The 14,861-nt window shown below is 49.0% G+C and overlaps 1 protein-coding gene and 1 long non-coding RNA gene across 9 annotated transcripts in view; one reads left to right on the plus strand and one right to left on the minus strand.

Moving 5' to 3' along the window:
* Kirrel3 (kirre like nephrin family adhesion molecule 3) overlaps positions 1 to 14,861 on the plus strand; it is a 539,739-nt gene that overhangs the window by 485,673 nt on the left and 39,205 nt on the right. For all 8 annotated transcript variants that reach the window (NM_001433793.1, NM_001433795.1, NM_001433794.1 and 5 more), the window contains 1 exon segment: positions 11,755 to 11,912. In NM_001433793.1, coding sequence (NP_001420722.1) covers positions 11,755 to 11,912 — 158 coding nt within the window.
* LOC120094325 (uncharacterized) lies at positions 4,204 to 10,678 on the minus strand. Its single transcript, XR_015627595.1, has 3 exons — positions 10,539 to 10,678; positions 9,186 to 9,238; positions 4,204 to 6,127 (listed from the first exon to the last, which is right to left on the minus strand). It is a non-coding gene; the product is annotated as an uncharacterized LOC120094325 (long non-coding RNA).

Consider the following 14,861-nt stretch of genomic DNA (forward strand, 5'->3'; position numbering starts at 1 on the left):
AGCACAGTTGTGTGGGTGCTCAAGGGCAAGTATCTACCATTCCGTCTCGGGAGGGGGACTGGCTCCAGAACACAGAACAAGATAGTAACAGAACAAGAGGTTGAAGCAAGGCTCTTCACACATATGCAGTTACTTATCGAGTAGGCAATACCACTAAGAACTCTAATGTACTGAGTTCTCACCATGGTGGAAAACTCTGGGGTGTGGCATGTTTATAGACATTGCATCTGCTCATTAATCAGTATACCAACCCTGTGAATCAGCTACTGTAGTGTCTCTAATAGGTATCCATCACAGACAGCTAGGGAACTGAGCAGTGCATGATGAAGCCAGTTAGACACCCTACCTCATCTCAAGCCTCGCTTGTTTCTCCCCAGCAGCATAAGGTCCAAACTAAAGTCGGCTTCCCAGTGTCCTGAACCTCTGAAAGTGACCTCAGAAACCTGCTGGTGCAAAGTCCCCATCTGTGTTAGGGGCAGAGGTAAAATGCAGACTCTAGCACAGCGTCCTCCAATCCATACAGCATCACTTGAAGCCTACATCTCTTTCCCTCTCCACACTCTCCTCTTCTTATCACCCCACGTGTCTGTGCAACCACGCCACAGACTGGCTGGTTGTCAGCTTACTGTCACCTTAACAGATATCAGAAACAATCAACTTGCTAAGAGAAAGGGGTTGGTTTTGTTCCGTCTCAGAAGGTTTTGTCCATGACCTTGTTGGTCCTGTCACTCTGCCTGTGGCTGACACATCAGGGTGGGGCAAAATAATCACTTCAAGCCCAGGAAATGAAAGAGGAAGAGGAAAAGGCTGGGGTCCTACAATGCTTTCCTCGAATATGCTCCTGATAACCCAAAGACCTCCCATAGATTCCCACCACCCCCGGTAACAACTAATCTAGAGACCAAACCTTAAATACCTGGGCATTTGAAATTTTCAGACCCAAGTTTTCCAGACACCGCTGCCCTCTGCACTTCCAAGACTGAGAGGTCAGATGGCTAGCTTGTGTTCTTTGGGAAGGTTAAAGATAGCATGAACATTGTGGAAGCCACAGAATGCTTTGAGTCCAGTAATGGAGGCTAACAAGAAGCTCACCAGAGCTGCCAGTGGGCAGTCTGATATTGTGCTTATGTGCATCCTAACAGCAGACCATTCTTCCACAGCTCAGGAGAGCACCCCTCTAGCCCATCTGCCCACAATACCTCACAGTCTTTGCGTTCTCACCGCAACTCTTTGGACTCCGTGTTTTCCTCCTTTCCTTCTGTGATGGTTTGAATGAGAATGGCCTCCACAGGCTTGTGTATTTGGATGCTTGGTTCGAAGTTGGTAGAACTGTTTGAGAAGGATTAGGAGGTGTGGCCTTGTGGATGAGTCATGTTACTGGGGGTGGGCTTTGGGGTTTCAGAAGTCCATGCCAGGCCCGGTCTCTCCCTGCCTCTCTGCTGTGGAGCAGACTGATACAAGTTCTCAGCTGCTGTTCCAGCCCCATGCCTGCCTGCTTGCTGCCGCATCTATCATGATGGTCATGGGCTTACCACCTCAAACTGTTAGCAAGCCTCCAATTAAATACTTTTTTATAGGTTGCTTTGGTCATGGTGTCTTTTCATATCAACAGAACAATAGCTAAGGCACCCTCCAATTAGATTGCAGAATTAACTTTATGATTATGAATAATAGCTTTTAAAAAAAGAAATTTCTAGATACTAACCGTAACACATTCCATAGCCTGGAATGTTCCTTTTATATCCTTTCCCAAATCTTCTTCGTGTAGACCAAAATAGAGATAGAGAGGGTTAGAAGGAAGGAGGGAAGACACCTATATTACTTAAATCACATGCTATGATTAGCTCATCTACAGGCTTGCCAGATAAAATATAGGATGCCCTATTAAACGTGAACTTAAGGCTGAGATACTAATGTACTAACATAACAAGTATTTTTTTAAGTCTACATTTTGGGGCATTCTGTGATAAATCTGGGAACCTAAGGTACATACAGTCCAGCTCCACTACTTAGTGGGCTGTGTGTTGCTGAGTAAGAAACTTAGTTCTTTGGCCTCTTCCCCTCTACGATGTGCATAATTTCTGCATGTGCTTTATACAGCCTTGTCAGAGAATCAAACGATGTCTGTAAGGGATCCAGAAGCACTTCTCTGTTCTGTAAGCTACTGTTCATACGAGGACTATTTCCCCGTGATTGTATCCAAGGAAAAGCACTACGTAATAAAAGCAACACAAAGAAATGACAAGACCTCTGCTCCAGAACTGCAGAAGGCTTGAAACAAGCTCACAAGTCACTATCACAGAGATGAGTATCACATAGGTAAGATGCACGGTAGAGGCAACAAGGAAATGTTCACGTGCCCAAGAGGGAGGATTCTTCTGGTGTGGTCAGGATGGAGCAGGGCACAAGGCACCAAACATCTTCTAAGCATGGGCTGGTCATATTTTAAGAATGGGTGACAGAAAGCCAAGTGTGCCCAAGGCCCTTCAGCAGCTTGTAGATCAGTGGAGCCAACAGATGGCATGTGCCACATGGACCTATGGAGGTGGCACATGGTCTCCAAGTAGTACAGAGGCTGGAGGAGGAAGAAGACAGCAGGGGTCAGGAGTGACAGTGTCTGTGATAATGTTCTAAGTCTTAAAGAAAGAGCAGGAGTCAATAAGGCAAAGAATAGCCTCTGGGCTGATAGAGGAAGATCATGGGATCCTGCCTAGGGTAGACTTGTGAAAAGGTTTCTCTCAGGAGAGGGAGTGTCACAAAAACGGGCTACAGTTGAGAAAGAGGAACTGCCCAGTTCAGCTAAGGCCTCAGAGAAAAACCTGAAGGCCTTGTTGCATGGCACCGACCATGAGTGCATGAGCAGATTCTGTGATCATCGCTTTGAAGAAGCGTAGAGGACACAGGGGTGGGATGGAGGTCTTGGAGAAGGGCAAGGCATTATAACCCAAGCTAGGAACAGTGACTTCCCAAACCAGGGAGTGGGTGGGAGTAGAAAAGGAGAGACAAGCTAGAGCAAGGTTCCAGAGATTCAAACAGGCTGTCTAGCCATGCAACATGAAGAGAGTGGAAGCCAAAAGGCAACGCTAGGTAGATGGCTGTCTTAGTAACTGAACACCGGGGCCACTTCCCCAGATAGAATATGGAGAAGGAGGAACAGGTCTTGCAGCAGAGATGGAAAGTTTGAAACAGACATGCTGAGCTATAACGGTGAAAGGCAACTGATCGTGATGACTCTGGCACTAGAGATGTGCCTCACTGGTACAGTGCTTGCTTAGCATGCATGAAGGCTTCCCTGTCACTGCACGAAACCTGGCATGGTGGCACACCCTGGAATTCCAACACTCAGACCAGAAAGATCAGAAGTTGAAGGTCATGCTTGGTTACACAGTGAGTTCAGTGCCAACCTGGGATACCTGAGACCCAGTCGGATGTGGGAGAGTTCTGATGGCAGCTGAGTACACTTTTGAATGCATGGTGTGGAGAATGGGAAATACCTGGCATGAGCAAACCTAAGGAGGGAGCCAAAAAGAAAGAGCCAAGGAGGCTGGGAAGGTGGCTGGATGGCTGGGTGGGGAGGGGATAAAGGTCTTGCCTTGCTAGCATGAAGACTTAAGCTCTGATCCCAATCGCCCATGTAAAAAGCCAGGTTTGGAGGAAGGTCTATAACCCCAGATCTGGTCAAGAGTGGGGTAGCAGAGACAGGCAGATCCCAGACTCTATCCTAAGCGGCAAGCTCTAGATTCAATGAGTAACCCTGTCTTAAAATATAAGAGAGGCCACTGGAGAGGTGGCTCAGTAGTTAAGGGTATTTGTTGCTCTTGCAAAAAAAAAAAAAAAAAAAAAAAACATGGGTTCAGTTTCTAGCCATAACTTGGTGGTTCACAACCATCTGTAACTCCAGTTCCAAGGGATCTAATGCCCTTACGACCTCCACAGGTACCATACACGTGTGTCACACATAAATGCATGCAGACAAATATTCTCTCTCTCTCTCTCTCTCTCTCTCTCTCTCTCTCTCTCTCTCTCTCACACACACACACACACACACACACACACACACACACACACACACACACACACACACACACACGAAGGAATGATTTCCCAAGGTCAACCAATCTGAAATTCCCATTGTAAACAGACTAGGCTTAAACTCCCAGCACTCTTCTGGACGCTACCTTCCAGGATATATACCTAATATTTATCAACATTAGAGTTTTTATTTATTTACTTTCTAATCCTCCAACCAGGACCAGTAGCCTGTATTCCTAGTGTTTAGAACAGGGTTGGCATACAGTAGGTTCTCCACAGAAATTTTCTAAGTGAACATTTAGATGTCACTAGAAGCCTACACTGAAAACCAGTTCCACGCTATGGTGATATCCTATCCTGCAATTCTGCGTGGTGGCCAACAGGTGGCGCATCCATGTAAGTGAGGAAAGTAGCAGCTGGCGGTACTCGTGGCTCAGAGGCTCAGAGACTGAGAAGGGAAAAATCACAAAAGTGAGCAATCGATGGATCTGACCTGCAGAAATCTGCATCCATTCCTTTAGCAGATGTCACTAAAGCACCAGCTAGAAACCTTGTCCCGGCCTGTGCTTTCTGGGCCTCTCCGAAATTCAGATTGGAAAAGCAGCGAGATGGGGAGAAGGCAGGCGGGGAGTGGGGGTGTCGGGAGGGCGGGGGGGGGGGGGGTGTCGGGAGAGCTTCCTAGGAATTACAGAGTCTAGATGAGGGCAGGAAGGCCAGAGGCCCATGAACTGGGCTGCGGAGATGCAGGAGCGATCTGTGAGCGGCCCAGGCCCAGACTCTAGGAACGCATTAACATACACCAAGCCTCGGTCTGGGTTCTGATGACGCCACCTCCAGCGGTGTGATTCTACCTAAACAGTTTACCTCTTGAACTCAGTTTCTTCACCTGTAAAAGGGAGATCTTAGTAGATCCTGCTTCAAAGGACATTGACAATGAAACAAGAAACGGTTGACACAGCGCCTTGCACAGAATCGCAAAGCAAACTTGGCATAATAACCTGGTGGCTCTTTACAAAGCCCCTCGCCTCGTTCTTTATGACACAAACCTAATCTTCTTAATAACCCGGCAGGATAAGTATTTTTATGACCCCGCTTCCCAGATAAGAGGGCTCAATTTATCAGGTTGTTTAACTTGTCTGTAATAAAAAAAGAAAAAAGAAAAAGAAAAGCTCGTAAAGTGAGAGTCTCTGCCAACTTCAGCTCAGAAAATACACATGCCACACTGTGTCCTGTATTACATATGCTGTCATACATAGGTGTCAAGGATCCATGCCTAGCAAAGTTACCTTGTAGCGGAGAGGCAACCAGCACAGATATTTCCCTAGGACAAGCTAGGCATGGAGATGGGAGGGTGCCTGGAATACTACAGAATCGAGGCAGAAGTTACATAGTCCAACTGGAAGACTCTGGAAAGATGGGTTGAAAAGAATGGCCTCTTAGCTAGTCTTAAAGACTATGTAAGAGCAACCTGGGAGGAGAGGGGGCAGGAGACGCCTTCCATCCCAAGCTAAAGAGGTGACACCTTCTCTAAAACAAGGACCCCCGGCTTTAATGCAGGCAGTGAGCAGTCTTCTGTTCTCCAACCTAAGCTAAGGAAGAATGGAGCCAACACGAGAACCCCAGAGCTAGTCTCATTGTCTAGTCCTCCGGCCTCACACTCATCAACCTGTCATTTTCTTCCAGCACACCCTAGAACAGCAGTCCTCAAACACAGATATGTGTAAATGTCCCGGGGCTTTAGCAAGCTCACCAGGGAAGATGCAGCCTCTGGATTCATCCAAGCATAAACTTTGAGTTCCTGGGGTCTCGTTTTTGTCCCAAAGAGAGTTGTCTGGCCTTCCTCACCGTATGCTCCACAGTTCAGGACACCAGGCAGGAGCAAAGGCAGTGAGGTGGGAAAGGCCAAGAAGGAGCATTGGCTAACCATTACACAGGGCTATCACTGAGAGAAGACAAGACTCTGAAGATCTTTTGACAGTTGACACCAGACACCTCTGCTGCCTTTCTCCAGCTCTAGTCAACACTGGGACTCGTAGTACATCCCCAGGCTGCTCTCCAGTCCTTCCCCAGCCAGGGCAAGAACTGGGGTGGACCCCTGAAAGAGGAAGTGTAGACTGTCAGCAAAACATCTCTGAGCTTAGCCGGCAGCCTCTCTCCAGCCTGTGAATCAAGCAAATCAGGTTTGCTGCCTATTCTCAGCTAAGAGGACTCATGCCCCAAGGAGACAGGCTAAGAACCACTTCGAACATTAAGCCTCCTCAGCCCCAGCATCCTTCTCTCTGGGAATGTTAGACCAGGGGTTTCTCCATAGCTGTCTAGCCAGATCAAGGAAGGACTTTGCCCACCACTCCCCCTAAATGTACCCTGAATGAGCGCACGCGCGCGCGCACGCGCGCGCGCGCGCGCGCGCGCACACACACACACACACACACACACACACACATATACACACACACACACACGGGATAGGGAGGTAGGCAGGGAGGGAAGGAGAGACTATAAAAACATGGTCCTCATAAACTGTCTGCACTCCCAAGGGGATCTTTCACTACTTATTAAAACAAATGCATATGGATGTCCCTGTGAGTTGGGTACTGACCTAGGCACAGCAATGCTACCAGGACCATGACAGATAAATCCTTTCCTGCTCTTTGCTGTTCAGTCATGAAGAAGATAAAATGAGAACTGCATCAGAAAGGCTATTACACGGGGTGTCCAGGTCAAGCCCCTCTGGGAGCACTGCTGGAATGGTACCCTGTGGACCCTTAGGCAGAGGAGTTGATGAACCAGGTCCTGGGGAAGAAGGAAGATGGGTGAACTGGTATCTCGGGGGTACCAGGGAATCATGGGTGAAAGTGTCTGTGGGCAACTCCCAGTGCAAGTGATTTTTTGGGTACAGTAGGGAGCCGGAGAAGATTTGAGGTAGAACAGGTATACAACCCATTCAAGTTTTGAGTAGACCTCTCCATTATAGAATGGAGAAGTCATTGCCAATGAGTGACAGCCATGTCCCCCAAAGCCTAAGTTCTGTGAGTTCCCCAACGCTGGCCGAAGGCAAGAAGAGGGCCTGGCTAACTTCCCACCTTTCCTGCCACCACACAGAGACTTTTGTGTGGATGCTGCTGACTCAAGAGGTAGTTGCGCCCAGATGGCTGTGTGGAGCCAGCCTTCTGGGTTGACATGGTGTCTGAGGAATTCCTGGAAACCCAACCAGGAGCCCACTTGGGTGACCAGTGGGATGAAACATCCTCAATGTTACCCCAAGACAGTGTACCCAGGCTGCTTGGGGGTGCGGGGTGTCCAAGCTGCTGAGTCAAAACCAGTAAGTTAAATGAGCTTGGCTCTGTACAGTTGTCAGGCACCAAGGCAGTGAGTTGACAGCAACTCAGCATGGGGCAACATCCTCCAACCCTAGCCCTAGGCAGCCTTCTATGCAGCTGGTGTTGCAAGGGACGAAACCTTGGCCACAAGCCCCAAGCAAGGCCATCTCAGGGATAACTATAAGGTTCCATGGTACTTCTAGATACAGAATCCTATTGAATGAGATGAGAGATAGAGGTCAGAGGGAACATCGGTTCCCTGGATGTGCCCTTCCAAATGCACCCCTTTCCTTCTTTGTTTGCTCCCTGATAACCTTGGGCTAGCCTCTTTCTCTCGGGCCTCAGTTTCCTTGTATCCATGTAGATTGGACTGTGTAATATCTCCCCATCCTATTCCTCCAAAGAGGTGCCCTTGTTCTTGGTAGCAGAACTCAGAGAGGGTTTTCAAGGGCTCCCCACTCACAGAGGGTGAGAGATAGATGCCTTACACTGCCCACAGTAGGGCAGGTGCCAGAGAAAGAACACAGCAGGGAGATAGACCAACCAACCCTAGGTGCTACTCAAACCCTGAGTGACAGGAAGGTCAACTATGAAGAGCCACCTCCCCTATGATGGAAACCTGAATGGGAGGGTCTACTCCCCTCTCTTCAAGGGGCCAGCTGGGTGAGGTATATTCATTCCTGCTCACCCTGTCTGAAGCAGGCTCAAAGCCAGAGACTGCCTGTGCGCCACTGGGGTCTTCCCCGGCTTCAGTCCCCCAACAGTTAATGCAAATTTAGTGCCTGACTGACAACAGGAGCAACACCAAAACAGTCAACTATTTTTATCTCCAGATTAATCACAAAAAGGCTAGCGCTTCCACCTTCCTTGTGATTAAAAATTAGGAGACCAAACTCTATAGTGGTTCAGGATAATAACCAATCCTGTGAGGGGATGTATGAATAATGCATCTCCAGGCCTGGGCTTCTCTGAGACTTCCTCCCCTCCCCACATGGCCCTAGCAATGGCTCCCCATCTGAATGGAGAGGTAATGAGTACCCCCCTACACACACACACACACACACACACACACACACACACACACACATCTCCCATCTGAGCTACAGCTGCCAAGAACGAGTGTTGATTTCTATTCAGCGGATGGCCCCCAAACATCCTCCTTCCTCACCCACCCCATCCCCCACCGCACCCCCACCCACCCCTCCCACCCCCATCTGGTGTGCATCGAGGCGAAGGCCAATCAATAATGCATGGCTACATGAATAACTAGCATGATAACCACTTATTTGGGAAGATGTAATCAGGACCCATTCTGAGGGTGGATGTTTGTGTGTGTGAATGTGTGTGTGTGTGCCTAAGAACTCTCCTACAAACACAGTGCCTCTCCACTCCCGATTCCGCTAATGCAATCTCCTCCACACAACACTGGCAAAGCAAGAAGGAGGAGAGGTATAGGACTTCCAGATGAGCCTAGGAAGAAAACACACACACACACACACACACACACACACACACACACACACACACACACACCTTGATCAGAATATAGAGCAGCTCTATTCACCTAAGACAAAAGCCCAGAGAAAATCTGGTACCCAAATGTGGTTACTGTTCCATATCCTGGTGGAAGCTTTAAAAGACCTAATGCCCAAGATCCAGTTCCAGGCTCTGGGGTCTCATAGATCAAAGATCATGCCAGCAATAAGATTGAAGAAACTTCCTCAGAAGGTTTCCAGCCAACCCCTGGCTTGTTTTAATACATGCCGAAGCTAGAGGGAGTGCTCATACTCTCTACCTGAAGACATGGGCAAGGAGATGGGGGAACTGCCTTACCGTCATCCTCTGACCCAGGACACCCTCTGCCATCTGCATCTCTTGACTCACTGCTGCAAGGCAAGGGTGACAAAAGGGTCAAGTGGTCCTTCTGCTCTGGGACCAGTTATTCTGTTCCCAGCCCAACTTTGGAATATGAGTTCCTACCCTGGAGTTGAGCATCCAACACTGGGGAGGGGGCTTCCACTACTAAGAGCTGAGCAGGACCACCCAACTTTCCACAGAATATTGCAAATCTCAGCCCTCACTGCTGGAAGGGCCCAGCTCACCCCAACTGCAGGAAGCTGAAATCCCTCTCATCAGTCACTAGCCACACCCCCATTGATGGAAACTCCTAATTAACCCCACTTTGCTCTCTGGCCACGCCTACACCAAGAAGGCCACAGGCACTAATAAGAGGGTACCATGGGCACAAGCAGTTATCTTCAGCGTCCAGCCCATACTGGCCTCTATCCTCCAGCCTGGCAGCTCCAGGACCTCCTGGAGAGGCCTGGCTTCAGAGCTATGGGCATGGAAGGTTAGATAAGGCCAACTTCCTCCCTGGGCCAGGATCTTTTCAGCATCCAGAGCTGGTTTCGGTAAATGAGGGGTCCCATCTTCCAGAGTCCAACAAAGCTGAGATCCCTCAAAAATGGTTCTTCAGAGATGTAACAGCTGAGCCAGGCTTCCGCCAAGACCAGACAGGCATAAGTGGGCTAACCAACCTGAAGGCTTGCTGCTTTGGGTGTATTGGCCTAGACAAACATGGGGTCCTCCTGTCTGATAGTGAAGGGCTGACGGAGAGGAGGAAGGCAAGCAGGATCTGAGCTGTAGCTAGAAGACACCAAAGCCACAAGCAGAGGTTTTTACGGAGGTCAAGCTGCAGGGATGGCTTGACCCTAAAAGCCCATAAGAAGACCTTCGCTCGGGGCTGGGGATTTAGCTCAGTGGTAGAGCGCTTACCTAGGAAGCGCAAGGCCCTGGGTTCAGTCCCCAGCTCCGAAAAAAAAAGAACCAAAAAAAAAAAAAAAAAAAAAAAGAAGACCTTCGCTCTAGAAGGTCTTTGCTGATCACCCACCCACCCATCTGCTTTTCATTTCTTAGAGTGTGCAAACCTCCTGCCTCCACTGTGTCAGGGGAATCCCTGAGCCCCTTCTATTCTCCAGTAGGAGAGAGAGAGAGAGGCTCCTCAAGGGACAGTCTCTTATGATGGTCTTCATGGAGCCCTGCCTCCTCTGTGACTTGTCATAGAGCAGTAAAGGCCTGGGGAGCTTCAATATGTCCAGAAGCAGCAGCACAAGTAGCTGTGCGTCCTTAGTCAACTCTGAATGGCTTCAAGCTTTCTCACTGCGTAATAATTGACTCCCATCGTACCTGCCTGTCCTATGGTGTGACCTTCACGGGAATCAAAGGTGATTCACTGAAGCCAGTGGACGTCTGTGGAGACGCTTCAAGGCATGGCCTTCTGTGTTGCCCCTGCAAAGGGACTTGCTCCACAGGAAGGGGACAAGCCCATGTCCTTCCCTTTCCGGCGCTATGGTTCTCTGACGGAAGCACCAATCACCAACCACACTGTTACATGAGGGGAAATAATCTCAGGTTAAGGAGGTTCCTTCTGAGTGGGGATGAAAGTGCAGGGGCTACTGTGAAGGGCAGGGATCAGAAAAGGCCAGAAGTGCAAACTCTAAAGATCCAAAGGCCTGTCCTGTCACCTGTCATCTGTGACGGAAGAGGCCAGCCTGCTCAAGGTTCAAAGGCTAGCCTTCCAGCCCCAGTTCGGCCGTACATTCACGGGACGACCTTGAGCAAGTCTCTTCGTGAGCCTCTGTTTCCAGGTCTTTGTAATTGAGATAAAAATACTGTTTCCCCTGCAAAACTGCTGTGAGAGACGTGACAAAGCTTGACCAAAAGAAAAGAATGTTGGAGCTGGATGGATGGATGGTTTGGTTATTAAGAGCTGTTCTTCCAGGGACCAGACAGAGTGTGGTTCCCAGTGCAAACATCAGGTGGCTCACAAGTACAGCTCTAGAGGATGTAGTGCTCTGGCCTCAGAGCACTGGCACCTACGTGCAAGCACATGCATATGCACAATTAAAAATACGACCTTTAGGACTGGAGAGATGGCTCAGTGGTTAAGAGCACTGACTGCTCTTCCAGAGGTTCTGAGTTCAAATCCCAGCAACCACATGGTGGCTCACAACCATCTGTAATGGGATCTGATGTCCTCTTCTGGTCTGTCTAAAGACAATTATAGTGTACTCATATACATAAAATAAATAAATCTTAAAAAATACAATCTTTAAAAATAAATCCTTTTTTTTTAGGTTGAAAATAAAGATCCTATGAATTCCTGGTACTTCGATTACAAAGCTCTGCTTACAGGACTATGAAGCAGGCTAGGGATACCTGCCAGTCACCACATGTGTTTATTCCTGACAAGTTGAAGAACAGCATGTCCCTTTATTATTGTCCCTATCACCCTAACACAGAGGGTGACACTCTTTATTGAAGAGCAGTTATTGTCCATTATCCCCTGCCATGTCAAACAGATGCCCACCCCAACTTAACCTCTCTCCTCCTCTCCCTACAGTGCCACCAGATGACCCCATCATCCTAGGGGGGCCTGTGATCAGCCTTCGGGCAGGGGATCCCCTCAACCTCACCTGCCATGCAGACAATGCCAAGCCTGCAGCTTCCATCATCTGGCTACGCAAAGGAGAGGTCATCAATGGGGCCACCTACTCCAAGGTGAGCCTGAGGGAGAGAATGGGGGTGCGGGGTGGACAGTGGGACAAAAGATAAAGGGGGGCAATGGTGGGGGTGTCAGGTGCTCGAGGACAAGCTCTGCCTCTCTTCTTGTGGAAGGGCTTCTGTTGTTGCTTCATTCTCCCTGTGTGTGCTTGCTTGCCTCATTGGTCATTGTAGTCCTCAGGTTGTTTCTTTCATTAGCCTCTCCTCCTCAACCTCCCCATCCTGTCCCCCAACTAGGATAACCCTAGAACAAGGTATGGTCAGAAGTGGAGCAGAAGCAGCCAGACCAGAATTGCCACAACTAATATGTGACCCTCTGAGCCTCTGAAAAACATCCCCTCCCCCCAAAAAACCTCCTTAATTGAACCCTAAGTCTCAAAAGAGTAAAAGCCTTTGGAAGGTGGTGATGTTGTGAGGGTGATGTATTCATGATTGAAATTAGTGCCCCTATAAAAGAGGCCCAAGAGAGACCCTTGTCCTTTTCACCATGTCCAGACACTACAAGAGGACAGCCACTAACAAACAGGTGTCTGACCCTTGGCATACACTGGGTCAGTCTGCCCTGGTCTCGGGCCTCCAGGGCTATGAAAAAATGAGCTTCTTCTGCTCTCCAGCTTAGGTATTGTGTTAAAACAGCCTGGATGGATTTAAGACTTGTTTCAGAAAGCACAGTGAGCTAATGTTTCTCCCAAGTGTTGCACAGACCACATTCATACTAACAAATTACGCATTGTTCATCTGAAGTTCAAGGTTGATAGGTCATCCTGTGTTTTGATTTGCTCGATCTGGCCTGCTTCCCACTGCTGCCTGCTGAGAGGCCTGAACAGGAAGGGCTAAATCTAAGTAAGCTTTGTACCTTGAAGTGCTTGCCAATGGGGCTGCTTTTCTTTCTCTCACACAGTAGCACCCTGAACCGACCCCCGCTGTACCCCGCTGCTTTGGTGTTTTTTTTTGTTTTTACATGTTTTGACAGCTTGTGGCCTCATGGATCCTGGGATGTGAAGGCAGCCCCGGTTAACTAGTTCCCCCAAAAGAGTTAACAACTCACTGTTCACTCTTCAGCCCATCTGGAATCCACAGCCAGTGATTTTCAGGACCAGCAAGTAGAAATATCAGATCTCTCTACCCAAGAGCCCAGTAAAACTACACCAGCTATCCAACCGTAAACCTGTGCAGCCCCTACCCTGCTTCATCCACCCATTTCCCCACAAATCACCACAAGGGTTCATCCTGCGCTCTCCACTCCACTCCCAATGGCCTGGTGTGGTGTGGCTTACCATGTCCCCTCCTCTTGTGAACCTGTGAATTACAAACCAACTCTGGTCATGGCTCCTTCATGTGTTGGCCTCACTGTTCATGATTACAGCCAGAAAAAAAAAAATAACCTGCGCCACATGCCTCCCCAGAAGACTTATGGGGTCCCAGTGGAGTTTACATCCTGCAGAGACTTCCAGATGGAGACCTCGGAGGTCTATTGGCCCGAGCTCTTTTTATCTAGAGACAGAAAACTGGGACCTTCAGGGCAGTGCCTGGACTGCTCAATTAACTTCTAACAGCACCAGAATCTCTGTTACCTAGGTTTTCTTCTTTTGTGGGCCTCTCCCAGGACAGGCTCAGACCCCTATGGTCCCCCCAAAACACCATGAGATGCTATATCAGGGTGCCGGGGAAAGCAGGCTCCAGTCTCTGAAGTTGGGCTACAATTTTCTAGGAGACTGCCTGACTCAGGGCCCTCAGTTTCAGAGGGTGACAAGGCACTTGCTTGTTCTTTAGTCTTGATCCCCAGCTGGCTCCTCCCCATGGGTCCTAAAAAGAAGAATGTTTTCTCCATCAGCAGAGGATATGAAGAAAGGCCATTCCTATTCTAAGGATGGTTCCTTCCCATCTCAAATTGGTTCTGCTGCCAAAGGCCACTGATCAAAGTTTGGCTTACCACCCAAGTCCTAGGGCCAGATTTCCAAACAAATGGCTTCTCTTGGGCCTGAATCGACCCTAGGAACAATGCTTTCTCTTGGGAGATAAGTCCTGGGCAGAGCCTCACTGTGAGGATGTCAAGAAAGACAAACACATGGCCCCGGGGCTAAGGTCATCCAGGGGAGACTGGGAAAGAAAAGGGTATGACTACATTGGAGGTGCCTGTCTAGGGTCTTTCTGAAGGTAGTCCAGCCTGACCCTCCCAGGATACATGAACAGAAGAGTATAGGCCTCATCTAATGAAGACAGGAATCAGGGTCACCCTGTGAGACCTATTCCAGGGGAGCCTATTCAGAAGGCCATTCTCTCCCACACGATGAGGACTACTTAGCAAGCCTGGCACATTGCCTTTCTGGAAAGGAGACTGTGTGCCTTTCCTCACCCAGTTCCACCCTTATTTGGACTGTCACAAGAAGAACGGCAGCTGGGCCAGATGCCAGGCCCTGTTCTCTGTTATCCTAAGCAACTTATTTCCTGGGCTCGGTTTCCTCCTCTAAACATAAAAGAGCCGGAAGAAACACTCAGAAAGTGCTTCAGCTGTGACAGGCTGCAAACCCATGGACTGGACTTTAATATGAGGAGCAGCCTTGCCTAGGAGAGCAATATGGCCCAAGCTGAGGGGCTGTCAGAGATTGGCCTCACATCCGACCTCCTCCTAGCAGCTCAGCCAGGCTGTTTCTTCTCCAGAACTGCAAAGACAATTATGATAAGCCAGATACTTACTTACAAAGGCAGAGTGGCTGGGAACTCACAAACACACCCAACCACTCAGACGGGGTCCACAGGGACGTCTCCAGGACTGGCAGATCTAAGGTCTTCAAGGCTTGTCATATGGTGGCAGTTAAGCCCACTGATACTGAATCTGGGTGGCCTAAGTTGGATTCCAGGCTCCACCACCCTGTAGCTACGTGATCTGAACTTTCCATGTCTGTGACCTCGTCTGTATGCTGGAAACATCATTAACACCCAGGT

Source organism: Rattus norvegicus, chromosome 8, assembly GCF_021556685.1.
Source record: "Rattus norvegicus strain SHRSP/BbbUtx chromosome 8, alternate assembly SHRSP_T2T, whole genome shotgun sequence".
Classification (NCBI taxonomy): Eukaryota; Metazoa; Chordata; class Mammalia; order Rodentia; family Muridae; genus Rattus; species Rattus norvegicus.